This window comes from Perognathus longimembris, unplaced genomic scaffold (genome assembly GCF_023159225.1).
Source record: "Perognathus longimembris pacificus isolate PPM17 unplaced genomic scaffold, ASM2315922v1 HiC_scaffold_215, whole genome shotgun sequence".
Taxonomy (NCBI): domain Eukaryota; kingdom Metazoa; phylum Chordata; class Mammalia; order Rodentia; family Heteromyidae; genus Perognathus; species Perognathus longimembris.
In genome coordinates this window covers 2,083-24,432 of record NW_025957222.1, presented here as the reverse complement: position 1 = coordinate 24,432, position 22,350 = coordinate 2,083, and the positions used below count along the sequence as shown (strand labels likewise).

The window sequence follows — 22,350 nt, the reverse complement described above, 5'->3', positions numbered from 1 at the left end:
TGCTGCTGCAAATGTGCTTTTCATTTCTGGTGGGAATGCCTCTGATATTTTGTTTTTTATTGTGCTTGTGTGTTGTTATTTAGGGCAGTCCAGTTTACTTTTTGTGCTGAAAATTGAGGTACACAGAGTCATGCTGATCCCCATATTGTTCCGTGAATCTGGGGGACAGAGGCCAGTAGCATCAGGTCCCATAGATTCTGTACCACATACTCCTGGCCTATAAACAGTTTTGCTTCCTTCCTATTCCTATGGTGCATGGTCCATGTTGTGTGTGGTTTCGGCAACTTAGGCTGCCCAGACTGGTATGCTGATGTATATGTGCCTGGTGGTACATGTCCTGTACAGGGATGCTGGTAATTCTGCTGGTAATTCAGGGCATTCAGTCATGTCCACCAGATGGTGCATGTTAGCCTCCTCCATGTGTGCTTTGGATAGCAGGGAGGGCTTCTTGTGTGCATCCACCAACTTTGCTATGGTCCTCTTTGTGCACAAAAACTTCCTCATCCTGTGTGTCTGATGCATGGAGGACACTTTTTGTGCATGCCCACTGGAATTGTCTCTGCTGGTGCATATGAGTCTCCTAATGCATGTGCACCTGCTGATGTGCATGAGCCTTCCGCTGTAAATGTGTCATAGGTACTCAGTGAAACTACTATTATGCATGCATTTCCTGAAATGAAGTACCTTCTAGTACACATCAGCCTATTGGTGCCTCTGCATATCATCTGACATATGCCAATATAGCTGTGCATTCCCATCCTGGTCCAAGAGAGACTGCTGGCATGTTTTAGACCACTGGTGGGCAGGTATGTCCTAGTTCATGTGAGCCTCAGTGTTTGTATGTTCCTCCTGACTCACATGCATTTCTTGGTGCATGTGGTCCTTCTATTGTCCATATGTATTCTTGGTGTTCCTGAGCCTGCTTATCGATGTGGGCCTCCTGGTGCACAACAGTGTGCTAGCATTCATGCACAATACTCCTGAAATAGCGTGTAGGACATGGGTGCCCATGGACCTAAGATTTTACTTATTTAATGCACGGGTTGTGTGTGTGCTTTGGGCACTGGGTCACCAGCTTGTTTTTGTGGTTGAGCATGGGGCCATCTGGTTTCCTCTGCACCCCATGATGTTCTCCACAGACAACAAAAGCTGGCTTTGTGCAGCAGATCCATGTAGATGAACCTGCATGGCCAATACTCAGTCTATTTCCCAGAACCCACACTCTGGCTGGGATCCTGGGAACCATCCATCACTGGAGTCGTTGTCTGGTCACAGGCACAGATTTCCTCATTGGGAGGCTTAATTGTCCTACCCATACTCCAGATTACCTATCACAATGCTCTATCTTATGGTCAGCAAAATGAGCAGCAACCTGGACAGGTACCTGGTCATGCTGAAGACGGAGCTGCCATCCTGGTTCTGGGAAGGAGACTGATGTTTGCTAACAGCTGAGGGCTCATGGAGACCTACCTGGGAATGTTACCTAGGCACACACCCGGCTGGATACCTGGCTGTTGGCCCAGAAGCGCTGCTCAAGTTCAATTCAGGCCCATCCTGAGAGCGTTTTTCTGGGGCAGCTTTCTAGCTTCTTACCTGAGCAGCTACCTGTACAGAATGAAGAGTCATCTGATGCTCCATGGCCAGAAGCACCACTTACGGAGACCCAACTGCCACCCTCAGAACTGGGGGCTCCATGCAGTAAGTCCCAGAGAAGACACTTTACCTGAGTGCCCTGGTCACATGTTGCACTGTGAGACAAAGTCCCCAATATCTGTGATGCTCTCTGTTACTGTCCATATGGCTGTGCCTTTGACAACAGTGTTCTGCTGATCTCTAGCATTATGTGAGCCACAGGCCGTGGGTTACACAATACTTGCTTTAGAACCCAAAGTGTGAGAATCTAAACATAGGACCTGAGCTCATGCAACAACACCAGCACAAATACACAGAAGGAGAAACAAGATGGATAGAGAGAAAAATTCTTAAACTGTTTTAATACTTTAGCTGGGCTAGGTAGCTCATTCCTGTAATCCTAGCTACTCAGGAACCTGAGGTCTGACGATTATGTCTTGAAGCCAGCTGAGGCAGAAATGTCCACAAGGCCCTTTGGTCTAATGTTCAAGTCAAAAAGTTAATAAATAACACATTGGCAAGAATAATAGCCCTGCACACAAAAGCTCAGGGACAGCACCCTGCACTGAGTTCAGATCCCAGACTGAGAAAAAAAATTAATCTATTTTTATTTATTAACTTATTTACTGTCCAAGTGATGTGCAAAGGGTTACAGTTTCACATGTAAGGCAGGGAGTACATTTCTTATAAAATTATTACCTCTTCCTCATTTTTTCCCAACCATCCCACTCCCCTTTCCCATCTCACATGAGTGGTACATGGAGTTATAGCATATAATTTTGTAACTACTGCTGTGGTGTTTGTTCATTGTTTCTTTGTGTCTCCATTTTGATGTTCCCCTTCCCTTCCTAGTTCCAATAAATATATACATAATACCTAGGGAACTGAAATCAGTCACAGTGACATGAGGGGCAAAAATGTTTTCTCTGGATTGTTGGACTTTTCCGCAGTCCGCGTCTGTCTGCTGCCTGTGGGCTGAAGGTTTCCTCTCCTAGTCACCAATGAGCACTGGAGGTGAGTGGAGAACCGGGGACTTTGCCAGGGCAGTGGTGGTGCTCTGCTGCCACTGCTGCCAGAGTTCAAATTTCTTCATGGATGTTTAATAACCCTTGCTTGTCAATTTGCATGTGTCTCTTTCTTAGTCATTAAAAATATAAATCAGTTTCATTATGTATTTACCTCACAGTGGACTTTAGAATATTTTGGTTTCCTTTCTTTCTACTTGAGGGTAATAGATGTGGGTAAAAATATTTCAATTAACCGAGGAAAGTAGTGGTTATCTATTCTGTCAACTCATTGGAAATGTACCAGTCATCTCCAGCCACAGGGAAAGCATAGGAAGGGCCATAAAAGCCCAGACAGGCTGGACCTAAATTGAGAACACACCTTCAAAGTGACCAAGGTGACACAGTGCCTGAAATGTGAGCCAATCTCAAATGAAGTTTGGGTCTTGAGTAGAATGCAAGGACTCCTATTCGCCTATGTTTTTCAATTTGTTTACAATATGGCAGTGTGAAGAAATGATTTAGTTGTCAAGGGGGAGAAAGGGGGGGAGAGAGGGATAGAGAAAGAGAGGGAAGGGTTAGGGAGAGAGTGAAGGAGGGTGAGAGAGCGGCAGGGAGAGAGAGAAGGAAGGAGAGAGAGAGGGAGGAAAGGAGAGAGAGAGAGGAAGGGAGACAGGGAGGCAGAGATTGGCTGAGAATTTCCTGGCCTTGTACTTGGGATCTGAAATGAGTCTGTATGTCACAGGATAATAGGTGCCCTTAACACACAAGGCTTTGCCCTGAGTATCAATGATGCTGAGTTAGGCCCTTCATTCAGGTTCTGATGATGTATGGTTATACAACCGGGATGCAGTCACCCAACTAAGAAGTAACAATGTATCCGCACTATTAAGTAAATGCCAATCTGTAGTCTGCTCCAGCTTTCTCCCCAGGGTCAGTGTTCCCACGTCTCGTGCCCACTCTTTCTTCCCCTTCCCTCCACTCCCTTTTCTTTCCCTGCCGTTGATTTTTCTCTTTCCTGCGTCTGTCCAGGGGTTTGAACCCAGGGCCCAGGGGTGTCCCCGCGGTCTTTGGATCAAAGCTGGTCACCTAGGGGTGTTTTGGGAGTCGTTTACTGCCGATGGTGTCAGGAGCGGACTTTGCTTTCCCGCCGGGCTTCAATCGCCCGCCATCCGGGCCAGGCTTCCGGGGTAGGATTACAGGCGGACCCACCGCACCTGGCACCCCTTCAACTTCCGCCTCTGGAGGAATGACGCGGAACTAGGTGCCATCCGTGTCTTGGCTGGGAGCCCGACCCAGGCGGAAGTAGCTAATTGCTTTCCGGTGCAGGGCGCTTGTCCCGCCCCCAGCACAGTCCGTGGTTGGGCGGTTCCCCGAGGCCGAGCTGCTTTGTGGCTCTCTGCAGGAGCAAGCTTGGGGTGAGGACGAGCAGGACGACATGGCGAGTAGACAGGAATGTGGGACTCCTCCACCTGCGGAAGAGGTAATCTAGGGGGCGCTTCCTGTGGGGAGGCGGCGGGCCAGTGGTGAGAGAATATTGGCAATGGGAACGGAGGAGGGGGAGGGAGCCGAGTTCCGGGGAGGGGAGGCCTAGCCTAGAGGATAGAGGAGGACAGGGGGACAAAAGCTCGTGGCAGGCAAGAAGAGAAAGCCCTTGGCACCCAGGGTAGGGTTATGGGTGCAGAGCAGGCCAAGAAGGAAGTGACCATGCCAGGATGAGGGGGGGCATGTGCTACGAGAGAAGGGGAGTAGGCTCGTGGGGTGGAAGAGAGGGAGGTAAGCAGAACAATGGCTCACGGGGAGGGGAGATGGTTTCCCGGGATGGCACACAGGGAGGGAGAAGCAAGGGCACTGGAAAAGGAGGCAGAATAGGCAGAAGGGAAGGAGAGTGGGCAAGTCCCACGGGTAGAGGAGAGGTTGCCCTCGGGAATGGAAAGCACAGACTGCGCGGGAAGGCAATGCACGGCAAACTGCTGCATTGCTAACGCCTTCTGAGAACTTGCGTGCTGCTCATGGAGGTCCAGTTGGGCCAGGCTAAGGATCCCTGTGAAAGGTACAGGCACGTGGAGACTACATGGAGCACTGGAGAGTCGGCTGTGCTGCCACTGTTGGACAGCAAGGCTGTGGGGCCGGTGCAGCAGGAGAATAAAATGGCTGAGTAGGAGACAAAAAAGCTGGTGGGGGTGATTTAGAGGCACCTTTCAGACAATTTGTATCACAAGCACGGAGGAAGCAATGGTTAGCCAACGGTAAACCTATTTCTCAACAGCCACCACTGAAGGAATTGCAGGCTCTTCAGTTAGATCTGGGACCAGTGAATAACCAAGCCACCAAGGCTCATGAACGCCTAAAACAGAATCTGAGCAAGAGGCAAAAGACTCTCCTGGATTCCAGAAGCAGCAACATCCGGGGCATCCCTGGCTTCTGGGCCCAAACTGTATCCTTAGGCATCTTACTTGTTACTGCCTTGCAGCCTGTGTTTTCGAGTAGTGGACCTTTTATGAGGCATTTGCATGCACAGGATCTGGAACATCACACTGCTAGGGTCCCTAGAGAAGAGGACTATGGATAATGTAGGCTAGAGATTGGTATAGGCAGGAGTTGTAGGGACAATGAGTCATAGAAACAATGAGTAGCACAAGGAAGTTGCCACATAGGCTGCTAATTGGAGAAGAGTTTTGTAATGGTGCTATGGGAAAGGGGTGTGAGTTATGCCACGGTCAGAAAGAGGTGGGAAAGAAGACATTTAGACAAAGAGATTGTAAAATCTGGTCCCCATCACTCAGAGAACAGAATACAACAGAGCTCACTTCAGGTCGTCTTCAATTTGCAAATCCTAAGCTTACCTTATTATTTAGGATATTCCTTGGCCTAGAATAAGATGGAGATTGGAGTACCTAGGAAGACACTAGCCTCACACATCACTTGCTGCTTTCAATGCAAGTGGTTATACCTAGCACATCCACAGCATCTGAAGGCTCCTTGACCCAGGCAGTTTGTGAACCATCCCCAGCTGTCAGCAATGATCAGTGACCAAGATGAAGACATGCTTAGCTACATGATCAATTTGGAAGTGAGTACCCAAGGCATTTATCTTGGTGGGCTATACAGTGTCACGAACAGAACTCACTTCCAAACAGGAACTTGCCGGTTACCTGTAAAGGGCTTTTAGCTTTCTACCTTTTCTTCTGGTAGGTACAAGAACTCAGGCATCCCAAGAGTTCCTGCAAAATCACCTTTTACTTTAGAAATAACCCATACTTCCAGAATGCAGTGGTTGTTAAGGAATTCGTCGTGGATATCACTGGTAAGAATTTGCTCACAGTGTGTTTTTTGGAGTTTGTGAATTGATAATGGCCAACAGGACTTGGATTCTCTTATCATGTCTTCTTGCAGGATATAGGTTGTGCCATTCCACTCCCATTCTGTGGCGTCAGTATTATAAAATTGAAGCTGACAGTCACAGAAACCACAACAAGAGCCCAAACTTCTTCAACTGGTTTACAGACCACAATTTTGCAGGCTCAAACAGGATCACTGAGGTACTACAAAAGGCCAAAGCAAGCCATCTGTGACGTTGGTTGGTTCACTGGCTTGCTGAGTGCTGACTGTGAACCTTGAGCTAATTGCCTTACCTACTTACCTTACCTACTTACTTTACCAGATCATCAGAAAAGACCTGTGGCTCAATCCATTGCACTACTACAAGATGATGAAAGCACATGAAGAGGGGGTAAAGAAGAAGGATATATAGGTGGGTAGCTAGTACATGCTGTCCATCTTGTCAGGTACCTAAATGCTAACTTCACACCTGTACATTTGAGGCTTGTGACTAAAAGAGGATGGCCAAACGCAGTTCCTCCAGGGCCTCTGGAAGAGACAACAAATTGGAAGGACAGCTGTGCAAAACTGGTTAAGGCTGAACTAATTCTGCTGAAGCATGGGTAACGTACAGAGACACTCAGGTAGATGCCAAGCTGAATCTTTAATACCCTGTCCTTCTCAGAGTTCCAAGAGAAGTAAACCCATTTCTTACCCTCTTCCCATCTCCTAAGTTTTGGCTCTCCCAAATTTATTTCCACCATTGTCTGAATAATTTTGCTTGTGGTAAATCATGACTTGTGAGATTTCTTGTGTAATCCTCGACATGATAGTGGGGAAGGGGTGATAGAGAATGGACTTTACCTCATGGACTGGAGACTTGAGATCAGAAGATCTAGAGTTAGAAGGGAGTTATTGTGTCTTAGCCAGCATCCAGAAGTATCAAAACAACTTTATATTATATACTTGTAATCAGTATGTATTTTTCGTGTTCCTTAGGGTAATTCTGGACTTTGACTGGAAGATGATGGAGCATCCAACTTTACCTAAATTCATTGGGACATGTGTTCATCACAAGCACTACTTCAGAATTAGGAGACAAGCTAGGTCAACACAGAAAAACCCTGGAACTCACTTCAGGTACTAAGACAGGATGCAGAGGGCCAGACAGGTGATAAAATGTGAATTGATAATTCGGGACAAATCCACACGGTCATATGTGTCTGACTCTGTGCAAATATATGTAGGATTTGAATGGGAAAATAAACAACTCGGTTCTGATTGTGAGTTTGCAATGATTGTTTCTAAAAGTCAGTTGGAGAGTCTGCCTCTACAGTTTAATGAGAGGAGGGAGACATATCTCCAGCTGAAGCTCAGCATTAGAACACACTTTTTTCCCCTTTTAGGAAAGAATTGGCAAGGTTGGTGACAGTAGTTAAGGAGGGTGGAGGTTGTTGACATTGGAGAGACATTTCAGGCTAGGCCCCGAATTCTGCCTATTGCACTTGAACCTAAAATCAACATTGCTTATGTGAAGTTATGCCAATTGCTCCACCTCAATGTTATCTGTAGAGGTTCTCCCATAGTTGGATAGTATGGTCCAGAAGCTTAGCCTCCTTCCCCACTCTCCATTCTCTCTACTGTCTGAAATACACATGTACGTCCTGAAACATTTCAGGGCTACATAGAGCACTGTCCCTGTTTCCTTCATGGCATCAACAGCCTCTGGAGTTATTCAGATCTTCAATGAAGATTTGTATTATCATTTCAGAAATAAGTAAGAACTGCAAACAATGCCTTGTATACCTGTGAGGAGTAAGAATGACCTAGGTGAGACAGGCAAGAGTGGATAGGGGAACAGGCAGTATGGGTGTAATGGCAATAAAGAGTAAGTCCATAAAGGTTTGTGTTTGTCTCTTTCCCAATACCAGTCTCCTTACTCACGCTGGCCATGCTTCCTCATGCCAGCCATGTTACATTACAGTGTCCCTGTGCTCATAGCTATTCTTTCTGTCATATGGCCTGATACCTCCTGTTTCTGAGATCAACAGGCTGGTCATGTTCCACCTCTGGCTTCTTCCCCACCTCACTGTTTCATTCCTTTTTCTGTTTTCTTCCCTACTTTAGTAGTGCTGTGGCACCCTGGTGATCTCAGATGGGTGTTCAGATCAGGGGATGCTTTAGATCCGGTACCCCAACTGTTAAGGTATGAACACCAACCTCATTAGTGATGATTCACAGAGAGACCCGAGATCAGAATTTCAGTCTCCATGAGTGCTTCCAAGAGAACTTGTGAAGATTGTATCGATGGTATAAAATGCTATAGGTACATGGTGTCTGCATTCTCAGACTCCCAGAAGAAACTGTAGAATAATACCAGAAACAAACTACAAGGTGAAGGAAGTAGTGATAGTAGGATCACATTCCCTACCAAACCAAATGACCTTTCAAAGCACACTTTGTGGCTGGGGAAACACTTGTTGTCCATGACAAAGAGCTGATTCTCTAGGCATCACTAATCTCTGGAAGTTTGTAACGGTGGCAAAAGGTAAATGTAGAATCATTGTCCTGGAGTGATGGACCTAATATTCTGCTTTCCAGGCTGGCAAGGTAGCAAAAGAAAATTTTCCTAGTTATTCTGAGAAAACCTGCATGCTTGGATGCAGCATTAACCTCTAGATGTGTCCCTGTACAAAATTCACTCATTCCCTGAGGTTTTGCGAGCCAGTGAGGATGGCCAAGGAGATTTCCCTACTCACAGATACTATAAGAGAGTCTGCAAATACTCTTCAGAGGAAGGATAGTATGTCAGGAGTATCGCGGGATAATTGGGAACTGTACCCTTCCCACTCTAGTGCTCTTCGGCTTTGGCTCTTATTCAGATACAGAGACATCTCTAATATACTCTCTGTTGGCCTTAGGAAGAAAATGAATCCCCTATGAATCCAGATGCTTACCAGGACTTCCTGTGATGGCTCTGCACAGGGGCGCAAAGTGTGTTCTGCTCCTACATCATGGCTGGACATATTTATCCCTGTGGGTAATACAAGGATACTGTGAAATTAGCCTAGGGTCACACTGTGCCACAGAGACATAACCTGGTCACACATTTTTAAATGTTTATTATAGCCAACATACTTAGGAACTCATGTATTGCAGTTGACACTAGCAGTGGGCAATGTGACCCCCAGACTTGACCACCTTGCTTTGATGAACTGGTGTGAATTCGTTAGGTCTTCTGGCTAAGCGTACTATTTGTCCTTGCAATTCGCCCCATAGGACACATGTGCATCCAATATATGCTCTTAATGAGGGTTTGTTGTGGCTCTTCCTTATCTGCTTTGCTAACAGAACCTTCATCACTGCACTTACTGCATATGGTAGGGGCCAGTAAGACCCACACAAGTTTTTGTTTCCATGTTTTTCTTATAATGGCCTGATCTCATCTTGCGATCTTTGGAGACACCTCATCTTCCTTGTCTCCTGCATCCTGAAGTATACATTTTGTTCTATCCAGGGCCCACACACCAGTAATTCCCAACATGGTGGCCTCCGTGTGCTTCAGGTGCAATGGGGACTTGGATGCCAGCCTTATCAGTAGACATCCTTAGGCACTCGTAAGCTGGGCATTCACTCGCTGAGTTCCGTTCAAGGATTTTCATACATAACACCTGGATTGTTCCAGCTTGGTCTCCTAAGGCTGCTCATTGGTATGGTCTTTTTGTCATTCTTTCTGCTGTGTGTCCTGTTCATGGGCTCCAACAGATCCTTTAAATTCGGCTTCAGTTGTTTTTCTGTGTGGTCAATGGCTCCTGCCTTTCTGCCTACAACACCTGTGGCTGCTGAATATGGTCACAGGAAATTAACACCACCCATGACACAGTATAAAGGCCTCTGGCATTTGTTTCATAACTTACAAAAATTCCTGGACCTAAGGGGAGTCCCTGCCCTCCTTCACTGGCTTTCTTGCTTTTTGGATCATGGGATTAGCATGTGATTTAAATTTGTTCCTAGTATAGATTACTCAAACATGGATAGTTTCCTGTATACTTTCACTCCTTATCCTCTTTCTGTTAAGTGATTTCTACACATTTTCCCAGAGATATTCCAATTTATAAATACTTTTGCTGTTTGGTTTTAACCTTAGTGCCCTTGTGAAATTTCAGATCATCTACATAAACTGAATGTCCATCACAAATATCACAAAAACCTGTAGAACCAAGCATATTCCCATGCATGTATGCTCTTAAAATAATCGCACGTTCTATCCCAATTTTGCTGATGGTACACCTCAATGCAACAATAGCAATTAGCAGCAGAGTCTTTTCTCTTGTATTGTGCTCTCATTTATCTTAGCGATTTCAGATTCCCATACTAGAGTTAATATTCCCACATGACTTTATGTAAATCTTAACTATTCTCTGAGTGTGGATGTGTATGGAAAGTTATGGTGAAGATTTTTGTGCCATTTATGTGCTTTGGTAATACGCTTCCATGTCTGCAGCATATGGGACGTATTCTGAGCTCAGGTACCAAATGTTGGTTTGCAGATTTTTTGGATATTTGTATGTGTCTTTGACTTTGCTGTCAGAATATTTTTCTATGTCAAAGCACAGTATAGTGTGTAGAGTCAACCAGAAGGACACATTTTCATGGAGGTGTGTAAACCTCTCTGGTATTACCAGTGTTCTTGATGTGTGTATGACTATGCATGTTTGTGTGTATGAATGAGTGTAACAACCGAGTGATTCCTTGCAACTACAGTAGTGAAGAATTTTAGCCAAACACTCATCAAATGTTGCACATGGGCCTGCCACTGCTATTGCCTCATTCTCACTAGACAAGACAAAGAAATTTCATCATGAGAGAGAAACAATGTTTCAAGGTTGTAAGTGTCTACAGATTATCTGAATTCATATCTGGAATAACTGGAATAATCCCCCTCAATCTTTTCAGAATACCAAACATGAATGCAATAACTTAATATGTGTCTGCAAAACCAACTGAGAAAGGTTATATGATGAATGAAAACTCCTTGTCTGGTCAAGAGGAACCAATTATTGTCCTGCTGCTGACTTCAGTCATGTTGTTGAAGAGTGGGATGCATAGACCAGGCCATGGTTCATTGTCCTCGCTGTTTATAGGTCTGTGGTGAAAAAGAACATCCTAAAGGGATAATGGAGAAGCCATTGGTCAAGATAAGATATTCATGTGGCCTTCAAGGACAAAATATTAGGAGATATATACACAGAAAGAGAGAGAGAGAAAGAGAGAGAGAGAGATAAATGTGTGTTTCTATGTGGCTAGTCAAGAACATAAAATCTCCTCGTGGGCATATCTCCAGTCACAAAATTCTTTCCGTTAGGCCTAAACTTCTAGTTTCTACCACTTCCTACTAGTAGAGTACTTTGAGTTATAAATGTATGGAAATACAAATTCATATAGGAAATTGGGCTCTCATGCTTCATCATGAAGGTGAGATGAAGAGACATGAATTGGTAGGCAAAGGCAGGCACCAGTAGTGGTCAACAGGAAGAATGAGTAAAGCAAAACAAAGAAGGCCAGTTGAAAAGAAAGAGAAACATGGAAATTGACTTAGAGAGCACAGGGAAGCTGAAAGCAGAAGACAATAAATGCACTAAAACCAAATAGCACATAACAAAGAAGACAACACAAAACAGAAACCAGATGTTCAGCCATAATTTTAATTTCTCCCATGTAATCATTAGCAATAACACCTGGATAAACAACCATGCCTTTCATAGTCCAGCTGGACCTGCTCAACACCAACCCTACTGTCCCATGAGGCAAAGGCTTGACAAACTATCATTTAGCCTCTGTCTGATCTTAAATAACTTATCTGTCCTTGCCCCAGAAGTAGGAAGCTTCCTCCAGGCTTTAGTTGCACATTCATTAATTTGTCCATAAGCAATTTCTGGGCAATTAATTTGTTGTTGAACATCAGAATATCTACCTGCAACCACCAGCATGTCATAGGCTAGAGATATGTTGCTGCGGTTATTGTATTTTGCCACCTCATCAGACCTTTCCATCCATTCTGCAGTCTATAACAAATAATATCCCCCATTGAGGTAAGCCTGAGCAATTGTCTTCCAATCCTCTGGGCACAATATCTGGTGAGCCAAACTATCAATCAAGGATAACGTGAAAGGAGCAGTTGCCCCATATATCATAGTAGAACTCATAAATTCTTTCAATTCCTTAAAACGTGAAATACCATATTACCGGTTGCTTTCCTTTTCTAAGACAGGAAAAAGTTGGAAATACCCTCCCTCTTCTCCGTTGCAGTCAATATAGCCTTTTGACCTGCAGACATAGGTGGAGGAGTCTGAATTAGGAGCAGTGGGCATTTACTTTCCCCATTTATCACAGGCCTGGGCATGGCTTGGTGCCCAGGAGGGTCTTTGTCTTTGTTACACAGAGTGTCAAAAGACTAACACTGAATTTTTATACTTCTAACACTCTCACACTCTGATGGACAGCCCTGTTCCTCTGCAATTGATACACAGAAGGTTTGCTTATTGTTCTTCTCACACAATAATTTTATAGAAACAATTTCAATCTGGTGATCAGTATCCAGACTCTTTCTAATCATTTTCCAAACAGAAAATGTCAATGTTTTCCTCTAATTTTTATCTGTGTTTTTTTAATTCTTGGCTAAACTTTTGCCATACCCCAAGTCCACTGTTCCCTCCTCCAGGGACCAGGGGCAGAGATTCTGTACAACTTCCTCTAGCCCCTTTGAACTAATCTTACAGCTCTTTTTCCTCAGGATGGTCCTATGTGCCCTCAGAAACACTCGTGTTTCGCACTCATTTTACATCTCCTTCCTTTTTTCTTTTTCTTATTCTTTTTCTCTTTCTATTTCCTTCACTTCAGCCCACCCGCCCCCCACCACTGCTACTACACTTCTTGGTCCCTTTACCTGCTTGATTCTCTGTGGGAGAAGTCCTTCCGATGATTTCCTCTGGTTCCTGTTTGGGCAACAGTTGCCGTGCCACGCGTCAGCCACAGCGTGAACAAGGATTCCAAGTGGCAAGGGGATTGATGATGAAGGAGACACAGAGAGGCTGATGACACAACTCTGTTTATATCAGCAAACCCTTTAGTTTCATACATCTTCTATATTTCTCATAAGTTTGCATAAGTGTGTTATAGTTTGCAGGTGGTGGGTCTGCTGCACCCTCCATCCAAGCTAGTTTAGGTAGTTACTCTGGTTTTCAGGTAGGAGTTGGTTGTTCTCTGTAACTGGGTGTTGCTAGTCAGTCTGTTTGGGAACCGTGCTTTCTCCCAGTCTGTTTGCAGAGGTGCGTTTTCGGCTCGCTAGGAGCTTCTCTCTGCTTTTTATTTTATTTTATGTTTTAGAAACTCCTACATCCACCTAAGCTGCAGATCTGCAGGGGGGCAGGCGTACCTCTTGCTGTGTTTTTCATCCCAGTTATGATCTACCAGCTCACCAGTGTAAGACTGCCTGGCAAAATAACTGAAACAACAGCAATAAAGCTCAACACAAACTCACAACAGAGGAAGTTGACAGGGGAATTGCTCCAGAGCAGACTTCTGCTCATGTCCACAAAATTGCAGTGGCAGAGTTTGTTTCCCAGAGTGCTAAGCTATTGTTAGGAAGTTATGACCTCATTTTCCACTGGGTGACACAAGAGAGCCACAGAAAATAGCAATGCTTTTGCTGTGGTTTATGCTTGTTTTGTCCCTGAGACTCATTTCGGAGTAAGCACAAAAACAAGCATAAGGAGAGCTGTGGCTCAAGTGGGAGAGCATTAGCCTTCAGCACAAAAGTTCAGAAACAGCACACAGATGTTGAGTTCAAGCCCCAAGTCTGCCATATGTACACAAAAAAAGATCACAAATAAATATCAGGATGCATTTTAGTGGATAGAAAAATGGCATGGTGATTTATACAAATTTATTAACTGCTACTTTATACAAAATTTCTTTAAACTCAGTGCCTCTGGATAAGCATCTTGATAACTCCATCCTTTAGGATGCAGTTTGAAATTTTAAACATGTGTGATCTCCAGTTTTTCTAACTGTCTCTAACCAGGACACATACTTACAGCAAAATACTCTATCTCCTCCATTAACTTAACAAGTGTAGCCAAGAACCACGAGGAAATGAACAAGGCTGAGAAAAAGCAAATTTTCAAGTATTGTTTGTAAGCATCATAAATACGTGAGTCATATGCCACCACACCACTGTATGAGTCAATGTCTCACAAACCATTTCCCAGGTTGTCTTCCACTTTTTTCTTGATCAAAATGGAGTTTGGGGACTGGTATATGGCCTAGTGGCAAGAGTGCTTGCCTTGTATACATGAGGCCCTGGGGTCGATTCCTCAGCACCACATATACAGAAAATGGCCAGAAGGGGCGCTATGGCTCAAGTGGCAGAGTGCTAGCCTTGAGCAAAAAGAAGCCAGGTGCAGTGCTCAGGCCCTGCGTTCACAGACTACTACTGGCCAAAAAAAAAAAAAAAAAAAAAACAAAAAAAAAATAACAACTAAAATGGAGTTGTGCTCATACTAGCAATTATAGAAGGCATGTTTCATGTATAATATTTGCAAGTTTGATCAGGATTTTGAAATGAAAATTACAACATAAATTTATTTCATTTAATACGTTAGCTGATTTAGAGAAGACCTTTAGATAAAACATTTAGTAATAGTAGTAAAGCCAGCATCTCTCAAAGAATATTTGATCAATAGATCATCAACCATTGTTTGATCAAATCAAGGCCAAATTTCCTCGGTAAGGGATCACCTTGTCACATCCGTGATCTCAGTCAATATCCACCCTATCCATATTAAGTAGCTCCGAAAGGACAAATTGTTGGGGATTCATCTTGGCCTTAAGGGGGGAAGGGTGAGGAGAGCGCTCCCTAGACGCCGCCCTTCCTCCAGCCCTGGGACAGTTTGGAAGTGAGCCACACCTAACTCCTTCTGGGTCTGGAACCAGAATGGGTAGCTTTGAGACCATCCCCCACCTCGTGCCAGCGAGCCCGTGTGCTCTCCTTTTGCGGGCTTTGCCAGAGGGCAGTACTATGGGAAGTGACGCTAGTCCATGAGGGAGGTCCTTGGGAGCTGCCCTTGGATGGACAAGCTGCCAGCTCAGGCTCAATCCTTGTCATCACTACTATATTACTGTGAGCCCCTCCGGATTAAATTGGATTGCTCTCTGAAGCCTCTCCGAGATCCGTCTGCACCTGGCTTCCTTGGTGGGTAAGGAGGGAGGAAAAGGGGATCTCCTTCAGCCACGTGCACCTTAGGCTAGCCCGTGTCCCTTTGCTCCACCTTGGCTGCCCGCTGGTCAGGAGCCCAGAGGAGAGAGTGAAAAGGGGAGCACTGATAAGGGAGCAAGTTCCCCACCCCAGGGGAGGTAAATCTAGTGCAGCAACAAATGACAGCTTTTGTAGCTGAAGCATATACTCACTGTCATCTAGCAGGAAAGAACTGCAGTTGAGATCTCAGCCAATATATTTGATTATAAAGCACCCGTGCTAGGAACTACGCCATACTCTCCGATGGTTACCATTCAATATTGTGTAATTTTGCTATTTCACACTCTAAACCTAAATCAATGAATCTATAAAGAAATACACAAACATCCCACATACATATACACACTATTTTGTTAACCAGTGCCTTGATCTATGTAAATTCAATAATCATCCTTTGTTGTTGTTGTTTTGCAAATTTTTATTATCAAAATGATGTACAGAGTGTTTACAGTTTCATAGTTACGCATTGGATGCATTTCTTGTACTGTTTGTTACCTTGGCCCACATACTTTCCCCCTTTCTCCTTTCCCTCCCCCCCCCCAATGAGGTGATCAGTTCACTTACACCAAACAGTTTGCCAAGTATTGCTTTTGCAGTTGTTTGATTTTTTTTTTACCCTGTGTCTCTCAATTTTGGTATTCCTTTCCAATTTCCTAGTTCTAATGCCAGTATACCTGGTTTCCATTGTACTCAGATAAGATTACAGAGATACTGTAGGTACAACCAAAGGAAGGTGATACAAGAACATCATCAATAATCAAAGGTACATATACAGATGGGACGTTGAAAGTAGTTACAACTGTGATATAACAATCGTTTCCGTAAGATGGAGTTCAATTCACTTAGCATCATCTTATGTGTTCATAAGGGTATAGCTATTGGGCTCTTGTGATCCGCTGCTATGACTTGCCTAAACCTGTACTAATGATTCCCAATAAGGGAGACCATAGAGTCCATGTTTCTTAAGGTCTGGCTCACTTCACTTAGTATAATTGTTTTTCCAAGTCCTTCCATTTCCTTACAAATGGGACAATGTCATTCTTTCTGATACAGGCATACAATTCCATTGCGTATATGTACCACATTTTCCTGATCCATTCGTCTACTGAGGGGCATCTGGGTTGGTTCCAGATTCTAGCTATGACAAATTGCGCTGTGATGAACATTGTTGTGCTGGTGGCCTTAATGTGATTTTGTTGGGTTTTTGGGGCTGCTGGGTCATGGGGGAGCTCTATATTTCGCCTTCTGAGGAATCTCCATACTTCTTGCCAGAGTGGCTGACCCAGTTTACATTCCCACCAACAGTGAAGTAGGGTTCCCTTTTGGCCACATCCCCTCCAACAATTGTTAGTGTTAGTTTTCTTGATATATGACATTCTTACTGGGGTGAGATGGAATCTCTATGTTGCTTTGATTTGCATTTCTTTTATGGCCAGTGATGTAGAGCACTTTTGCATATGTCTCTTGGCCATTCTCAAATCCTCATCAGAGAAGCCTCTTTGTAAATCTTTAACCCACTAGATGAGGGGGCTATTGGTTCTTTGTGGTTTTGTTTTGGAGGGAGGTAAGTTTTTTAGTTCTGCATTTATTTGAGATATGAGGCCTTTGTCTGTTAAATGGCCGGTAAAGATCTTCTCCCAGGCTGTGGGCTTTCTGTTTATCTTGTGAGCTATGAACTTTGCCGTGCAGAAGCTCTGCAGTTTGATGCAGTCTCATTTGCCCAACCTTTCTTTGATTTGTAGCCTTTCTGGGTCTTTGTAAAGGAAGTACCGTCCGGCGCCAAGGAGCCCAAGTGTTTCTCCTAGTCCTTCCTTTAGTGTTTTCAGGGTGTCTGATTTGTTTCGAGGTCTTTAATCCATTTAGAATTGATTTTGGTGCAGGGTGATATATAAGGATCTAGTTTTAGTTTGTTGCATGTGTTGAGCCAGTTTTGCCAGCACCATTTGTTAAGGAGGCTATCTTTCCTCCAACCTATTGTTTTAGCCCCTTTATCAAAGATTAAGTAGGCATAGTTCTGTGGGTTCATTTCTGGGTATTCAATTCTGTTCCATTGGTCTTCAGGGCAATTCGGTGCCAATACCAAGCTTTTTTTTTATTACTATAGCTTTATAATACAGCTTGAAGTTTGATATTGTAATTCCTCCAGCACTGTTCTTTCTGCTTAGGATTTTTTTTTTTTTTTTTGCTATTGTAGGTCTTTTATGGTTCCATATGAATTTCTGGATTGCTTCCTCTATTTCATTTAAAAGTGGTGTTGGGATATTAATGGGTATTGCCTTGAATTTGTAGATAGCCTTTGGCAATATTGCCATTTTCATTATATAAATCCTCCCAATCCAGGAGCATGGGAGGTTTTTCCATTTCCTTAGTTCGGACGTAATTTCGTTTTTCAAGTTTTAAAATTCTCCTCAAAGAGGTCTTTCACTTCTTTGGTTAAGGTTATTTCTAGGTATTTTTTGTTTTGGGGGGCTATTGCAATAAGAGTTGCTTTCCTGATTTCCGCCTAGGTTTTCAGGTCATTAGCACAGAGAAAGGCCGTTGATTCCTGAGGATTTATTTTATACACTGCAACTCTGCCAACGTTTTGGATCAGCTCTAGTAGCTTCGGGTTGAATCTATGGGATTCTTTAGGTATAGGATCAGGGATCACATCATCTGCGAAGAGAGAAGGTTTAACTTCATCTTTTCCTTTGTGGATCCCCTTTATATTTCCTTCTTGCCTAATGGTAGATATTTTGAATGGTTATATCTTCCTGTAGGAGATATTCCTTTACTAGTATGTAGTAACCTTCTTTGTCTCTTCTTACCTTTTTTAATTTGAAATCAATTTTCTCTGATACTAGGATTACAACTCCAGCCTGCTTATGGGGGCCATTTGCTTGATAGATTAGTTTCCAGCCTTTCACTCTTAGAAGATGTTTACTTTTGCTGGATAGATGTGTCTCTTGGAGGCAGCACAAAGATGGATCTTGATTTTTGATCCAACTTATGAGCCTATGTTGTTTGATTGGAGGATAAAGTCCATTAATGTTGAGAGTTAGAATTGGAGATGATCGTTTGTTCCTTTCATTGTCACTATCTTGTTAAAAGCTGTGTCTTCCCTTTTCTTGATCTGATGTTTACTATTTAGGGTGCATTTCTCTGTCTGTATTGGGATCTTGATTATTTTCCCCGTATAGTACATCTTTAAGTTTTTTTTGCAAAGCTCGTTTGGTGGAGATATATTGTTTCCGTTTTTCCTTACTATGGAAGACTTTTATTTGACCTTCGGCTATGAATGAGAATTTGGCTGGGTACAGTATCCTTGGTCGGTGGTTATTTTTATTTTGTGTTTGGTAGACCTCATTCCAGGCTCTCCTTGTTTTCATGGTCTCTGCTGAGAAGCCTGGGGTAATCTGATTGCTTTTCATTTATATGTGATTGTTTTCGTCTCCCTAACAGCTTTAAGGATTCTTTCCTTTGACTCTACTGATCCTGTTTTGATCACAATGTGTCGGTGGGATGTCGTATTCTGGTCCGCTCGGTTTGGGGTTCTAAATGCTTCTTGTGTCTGTATAGGCCTTTCCTTCTTGATATTTGGGAAGTTTTCAGCTAATATTCTGTTAAATAGGTTGCCTATCCCACTAACTTCTTTCTCCAAGTTTTCCCCAATACCTACTATCCTTAAATTGGGCTTCCTGATCGTGTCTTCAATCTCCTGCAGTGATCTGTAGTGATCTGTTTTGTTGATTGGACTAGACTTGTATTGATTTTTGATCTTTCTCCATAGATTCTAGGGAATCTTCAGCTCCTGAGATTTGATCCTCTGCTTTGGTTATTCGGGACTGTAGGCTAGCTACTTGACTTCGAATCTCTTTTTGTTCTGACTGGTCTTTCCTGATAATTTCCATGTCATTTCTTAGGCCCAGTATGGACTTCTTTACTTCATTAACTTCATTAATTTGGTTTTAGTGTTGTCTCTCACATCTTTAAGATGGGTAGCTCTTGAAGTTCATTTATCTTTCTGTTTGCGGATACTATGACATTCTCCATTTATTTTTGCTTTGCCTCCTCATGCTCTAGAATAATTGACTGAAGAGATTCAAACTTTACATTTATCATGTTTATCAGTAGACTTTGTAGAGAATTTTGGGGGTTCTCTTCTATGTCTTTAATTGACTGCTCTGCTTCCTGCTTGCTTTGAGTGGGGGCTAAGACTTCATTGTTTGCCATTTTTCTTGTGTTCCTTCTGCCCAATTGGATTGGGAATGCCAGCCTACCGGCAACTGTGAGCACCGTTTAAGACCCAAGCAGACCTTACCAGGCACGGTTGTGTAAATCTTTGAAGTTCACAATTAAATACACATACCTTCCAAACCTGTGTATAAAATTAGATTAGGCATTCCTAAAGACTACAATTTCAATGTAACAACCAATCCTGAGCCCTGTATTCAGTAGTTACTTATTTACTGTTACAACCCTATGAACAATTCTTGTTCTTATATGAAGTTCCTTTTGTACTGGCTTTCTCTATGAACCACTTTGTTTCACTCGAATTAAGCAGGGATACCCTCGATCCAATAACCAGGCGTCAATGGGATCTGGAGGACCTAGTATTAAGTCAGGAGGGTAAGTTAGAGGTAATAAAGAAACTAGAGTAAAATGTATGGGGGGGTGATGATTTTGGTTTAGTTTAAGTGATGTGGAAATGTGGAGGAGAGTAGAATCAGTAGAAACAACAAGGTTAAAATGGTAGACAGGGGAGAATTAGCAGTAAAGAGTGGAGATGTTATTCATAGGAAAGTAATTTTTAAAGAAAGAGAATACATACAGAGAAATAAAGAGAGAACACTGGAAGACAGATGCACATAACTGAGAAAAGTTATTTAAAAAATAAAATAAAAAGGATAACCAAAAAAAGAAAGAAGAAAAAAATGATCAACTACAACAACACCAACAAAATGATAGAAGCAACAGGTGAAAATGAGAAACAAAAACAAACCAATGATGTTTCAGAAATGTAAATATAAGAAAAAAAATAAAAATGAAAGCCTACAAATCTTTTAGGACAAAAAACAAGTGTTCCTTGTTTGGATGGACTTTCTACTGCCTTTGGTTTCCTTGAGATGGTCTGCAGTCTCTTTTGCCACTTGGCTGGTTTGACATGCCTTCAGTTTTTAGGGGTGGATCTTTTCTGACCCTCCTCCCCTGTTGGTGCAATCTTGGGACTCTGTGGTTCCCACAGGTTGCAGATAAATCTTGAGCGTGCTCTGTAGGTGGGGATGTGAGCGGTCTCGGAAGCCTTGGCTCCTCCTGTCTGCTGTGGGGCCACTGCCTTTAGTGCCTGGCTTTGAATAGGCTATGGACTCAGCAGGGTGGGGCGACTCTGGCCTGGTTTACTGGGCTGAGTCTTGGGGAGGTTCCACCATCCTGGGTGGGGCAGCCTTCTGGGCAGAGCTGGTTATGGAATTCAGCTCCGTTTCGGGCTGGGTATGGGCATCTAAATGGGACCGATTATCTGTCTCGGGAAGATAGTTCTCCCATTTGGCAGATCCATGCCGCCGATAGCTGCTTGCCGATTTTGCTTTTTAATTTAGGAATTCCGGTGAGTAGGCAGAGATGAGGGAAGAAGTTTCATGCCCAGGTTGGACATGAAAGTTCCTGAGACAATATTCCAATTAAAGACTGAGTAAAGTGTGGGTACCTATTCTCCAGGATCCAGAGAAGAACAATGGCTGGGTGCATTGGAATACACCAGTCATCTCCAGCCACAACGAAAGCATAAGTAGGGAGGTAACAGCCTGGACCAGCCTGGTCTATATTAAAAATCTACCTTCAAAAAGAACAAAGGAAAGAGTGCTTCATGTTTGATTCAAGCACTAAATCATTTGTGCCCTGGAGTTGAATTCCAAGTTTCTGTAAGCACTCTGTAACCAGTTTCTGTAAACACTCTTTTTGTTTTTGTTTTTTTTTTTTTGGCCAGTCCTGGGCCTTGGACTCAGGGCCTGAGCACTGTCCCTGGCTTCTTTTTGCTCAAGGCTAGCACTCTGCCACTTGAGCCACAGCGCCGCTTCTGGCCGTTTTCTGTATATGTGGTGCTGGGGAATCGAACCTAGGGCCTCGTGTATCCGAGGCAGGCACTCTTGCCACTAGGCTATATCCCCTGCCCAGTAAACACTCTTTTTGAATCATGTACACCTATTGTTGTGCATGCTGCTCTATATAAACTTACAGGTGTTATTGCTAGAATTTGTGCCCTACTGTGGTCCATGCTGGTGTGCATGTACAGAATAATGCACATGCACCTATTTATGCATCTTTGGGTAAGGATTGGCCTCCTAGCACATGTGGGCCTTCTTGTACACATTCACGTGTATATCCTCATGTCATGGGCCTCTGTGTGCAAGAAGGCATGCTGTTGTTTGTGGGTCTCATGGTGTACATAGATTGCTGGTGTTCATGCACATGATAGCTTAACTTTTTGTTTGAATGTGGGTTTTCATCTAATTTTCATTTATTTATATTCCTTTAGTCCGTGTGCATAGAGGGGGGGGGGCGTTTAGCTGGTATTAGGGCAGTCCTGTTCATGTTTTGTGCAGAAGCCTTCGATATATGCGGCACACTTGCTGTGCCATAAGTGTCCACAGGGTGGACTCCAAGCCTACCCAGTACTGCAGGGCAAAGAATCCTGCACATCCTACAGTCCACAGGCTTGGCCTACAGTATGTTGGCTTTCTTTCTAAGTGTACCCATGCCATTGTGCTTGGGGGCCTTTTGAAACACATAGGCAGGGTTGTGCATCCTCACAGACCAGCTGCTTCCATTTGTACGTATGCTTATTGGTATATACGATCCTACTTTAATCATGCACCACCTAGACTTCTTTTGCCTTATGCAGTTTATGCACTTGACAGTGTGTGAGAAATTTCTGGTGCGTGTGTGCCCACTGAAGCACATGGGCAACTGCAGTGCATGTGCCAACTAAATTCCATGCATCTCATAGAATGCAAAGGCCCTCTGGTGTGCATACAGCTACTCATTCAGCTTAACCGGTTGGTGCACATGAGATTCTTGGTGCCTGTGCCCCTGCCAATATGT

At 43.6% G+C, this 22,350-nt stretch overlaps 1 protein-coding gene across 1 annotated transcript; it reads left to right on the top strand.

Moving 5' to 3' along the window:
- Positions 1-3,756: 3,756 nt before the first annotated feature.
- On the top strand, positions 3,757-8,929 carry LOC125344659 (testis-specific Y-encoded protein 3-like). The gene is made up of 8 exons (XM_048337085.1): positions 3,757-3,826; positions 3,986-4,119; positions 4,906-5,073; positions 5,632-5,709; positions 5,832-5,943; positions 6,033-6,178; positions 6,301-6,369; positions 8,879-8,929. Exons 1-8 carry the CDS (start codon positions 3,757-3,759, stop codon positions 8,927-8,929), a joined length of 828 nt encoding a protein of 275 aa, XP_048193042.1.
- Positions 8,930-22,350: the final 13,421 nt, after the last annotated feature.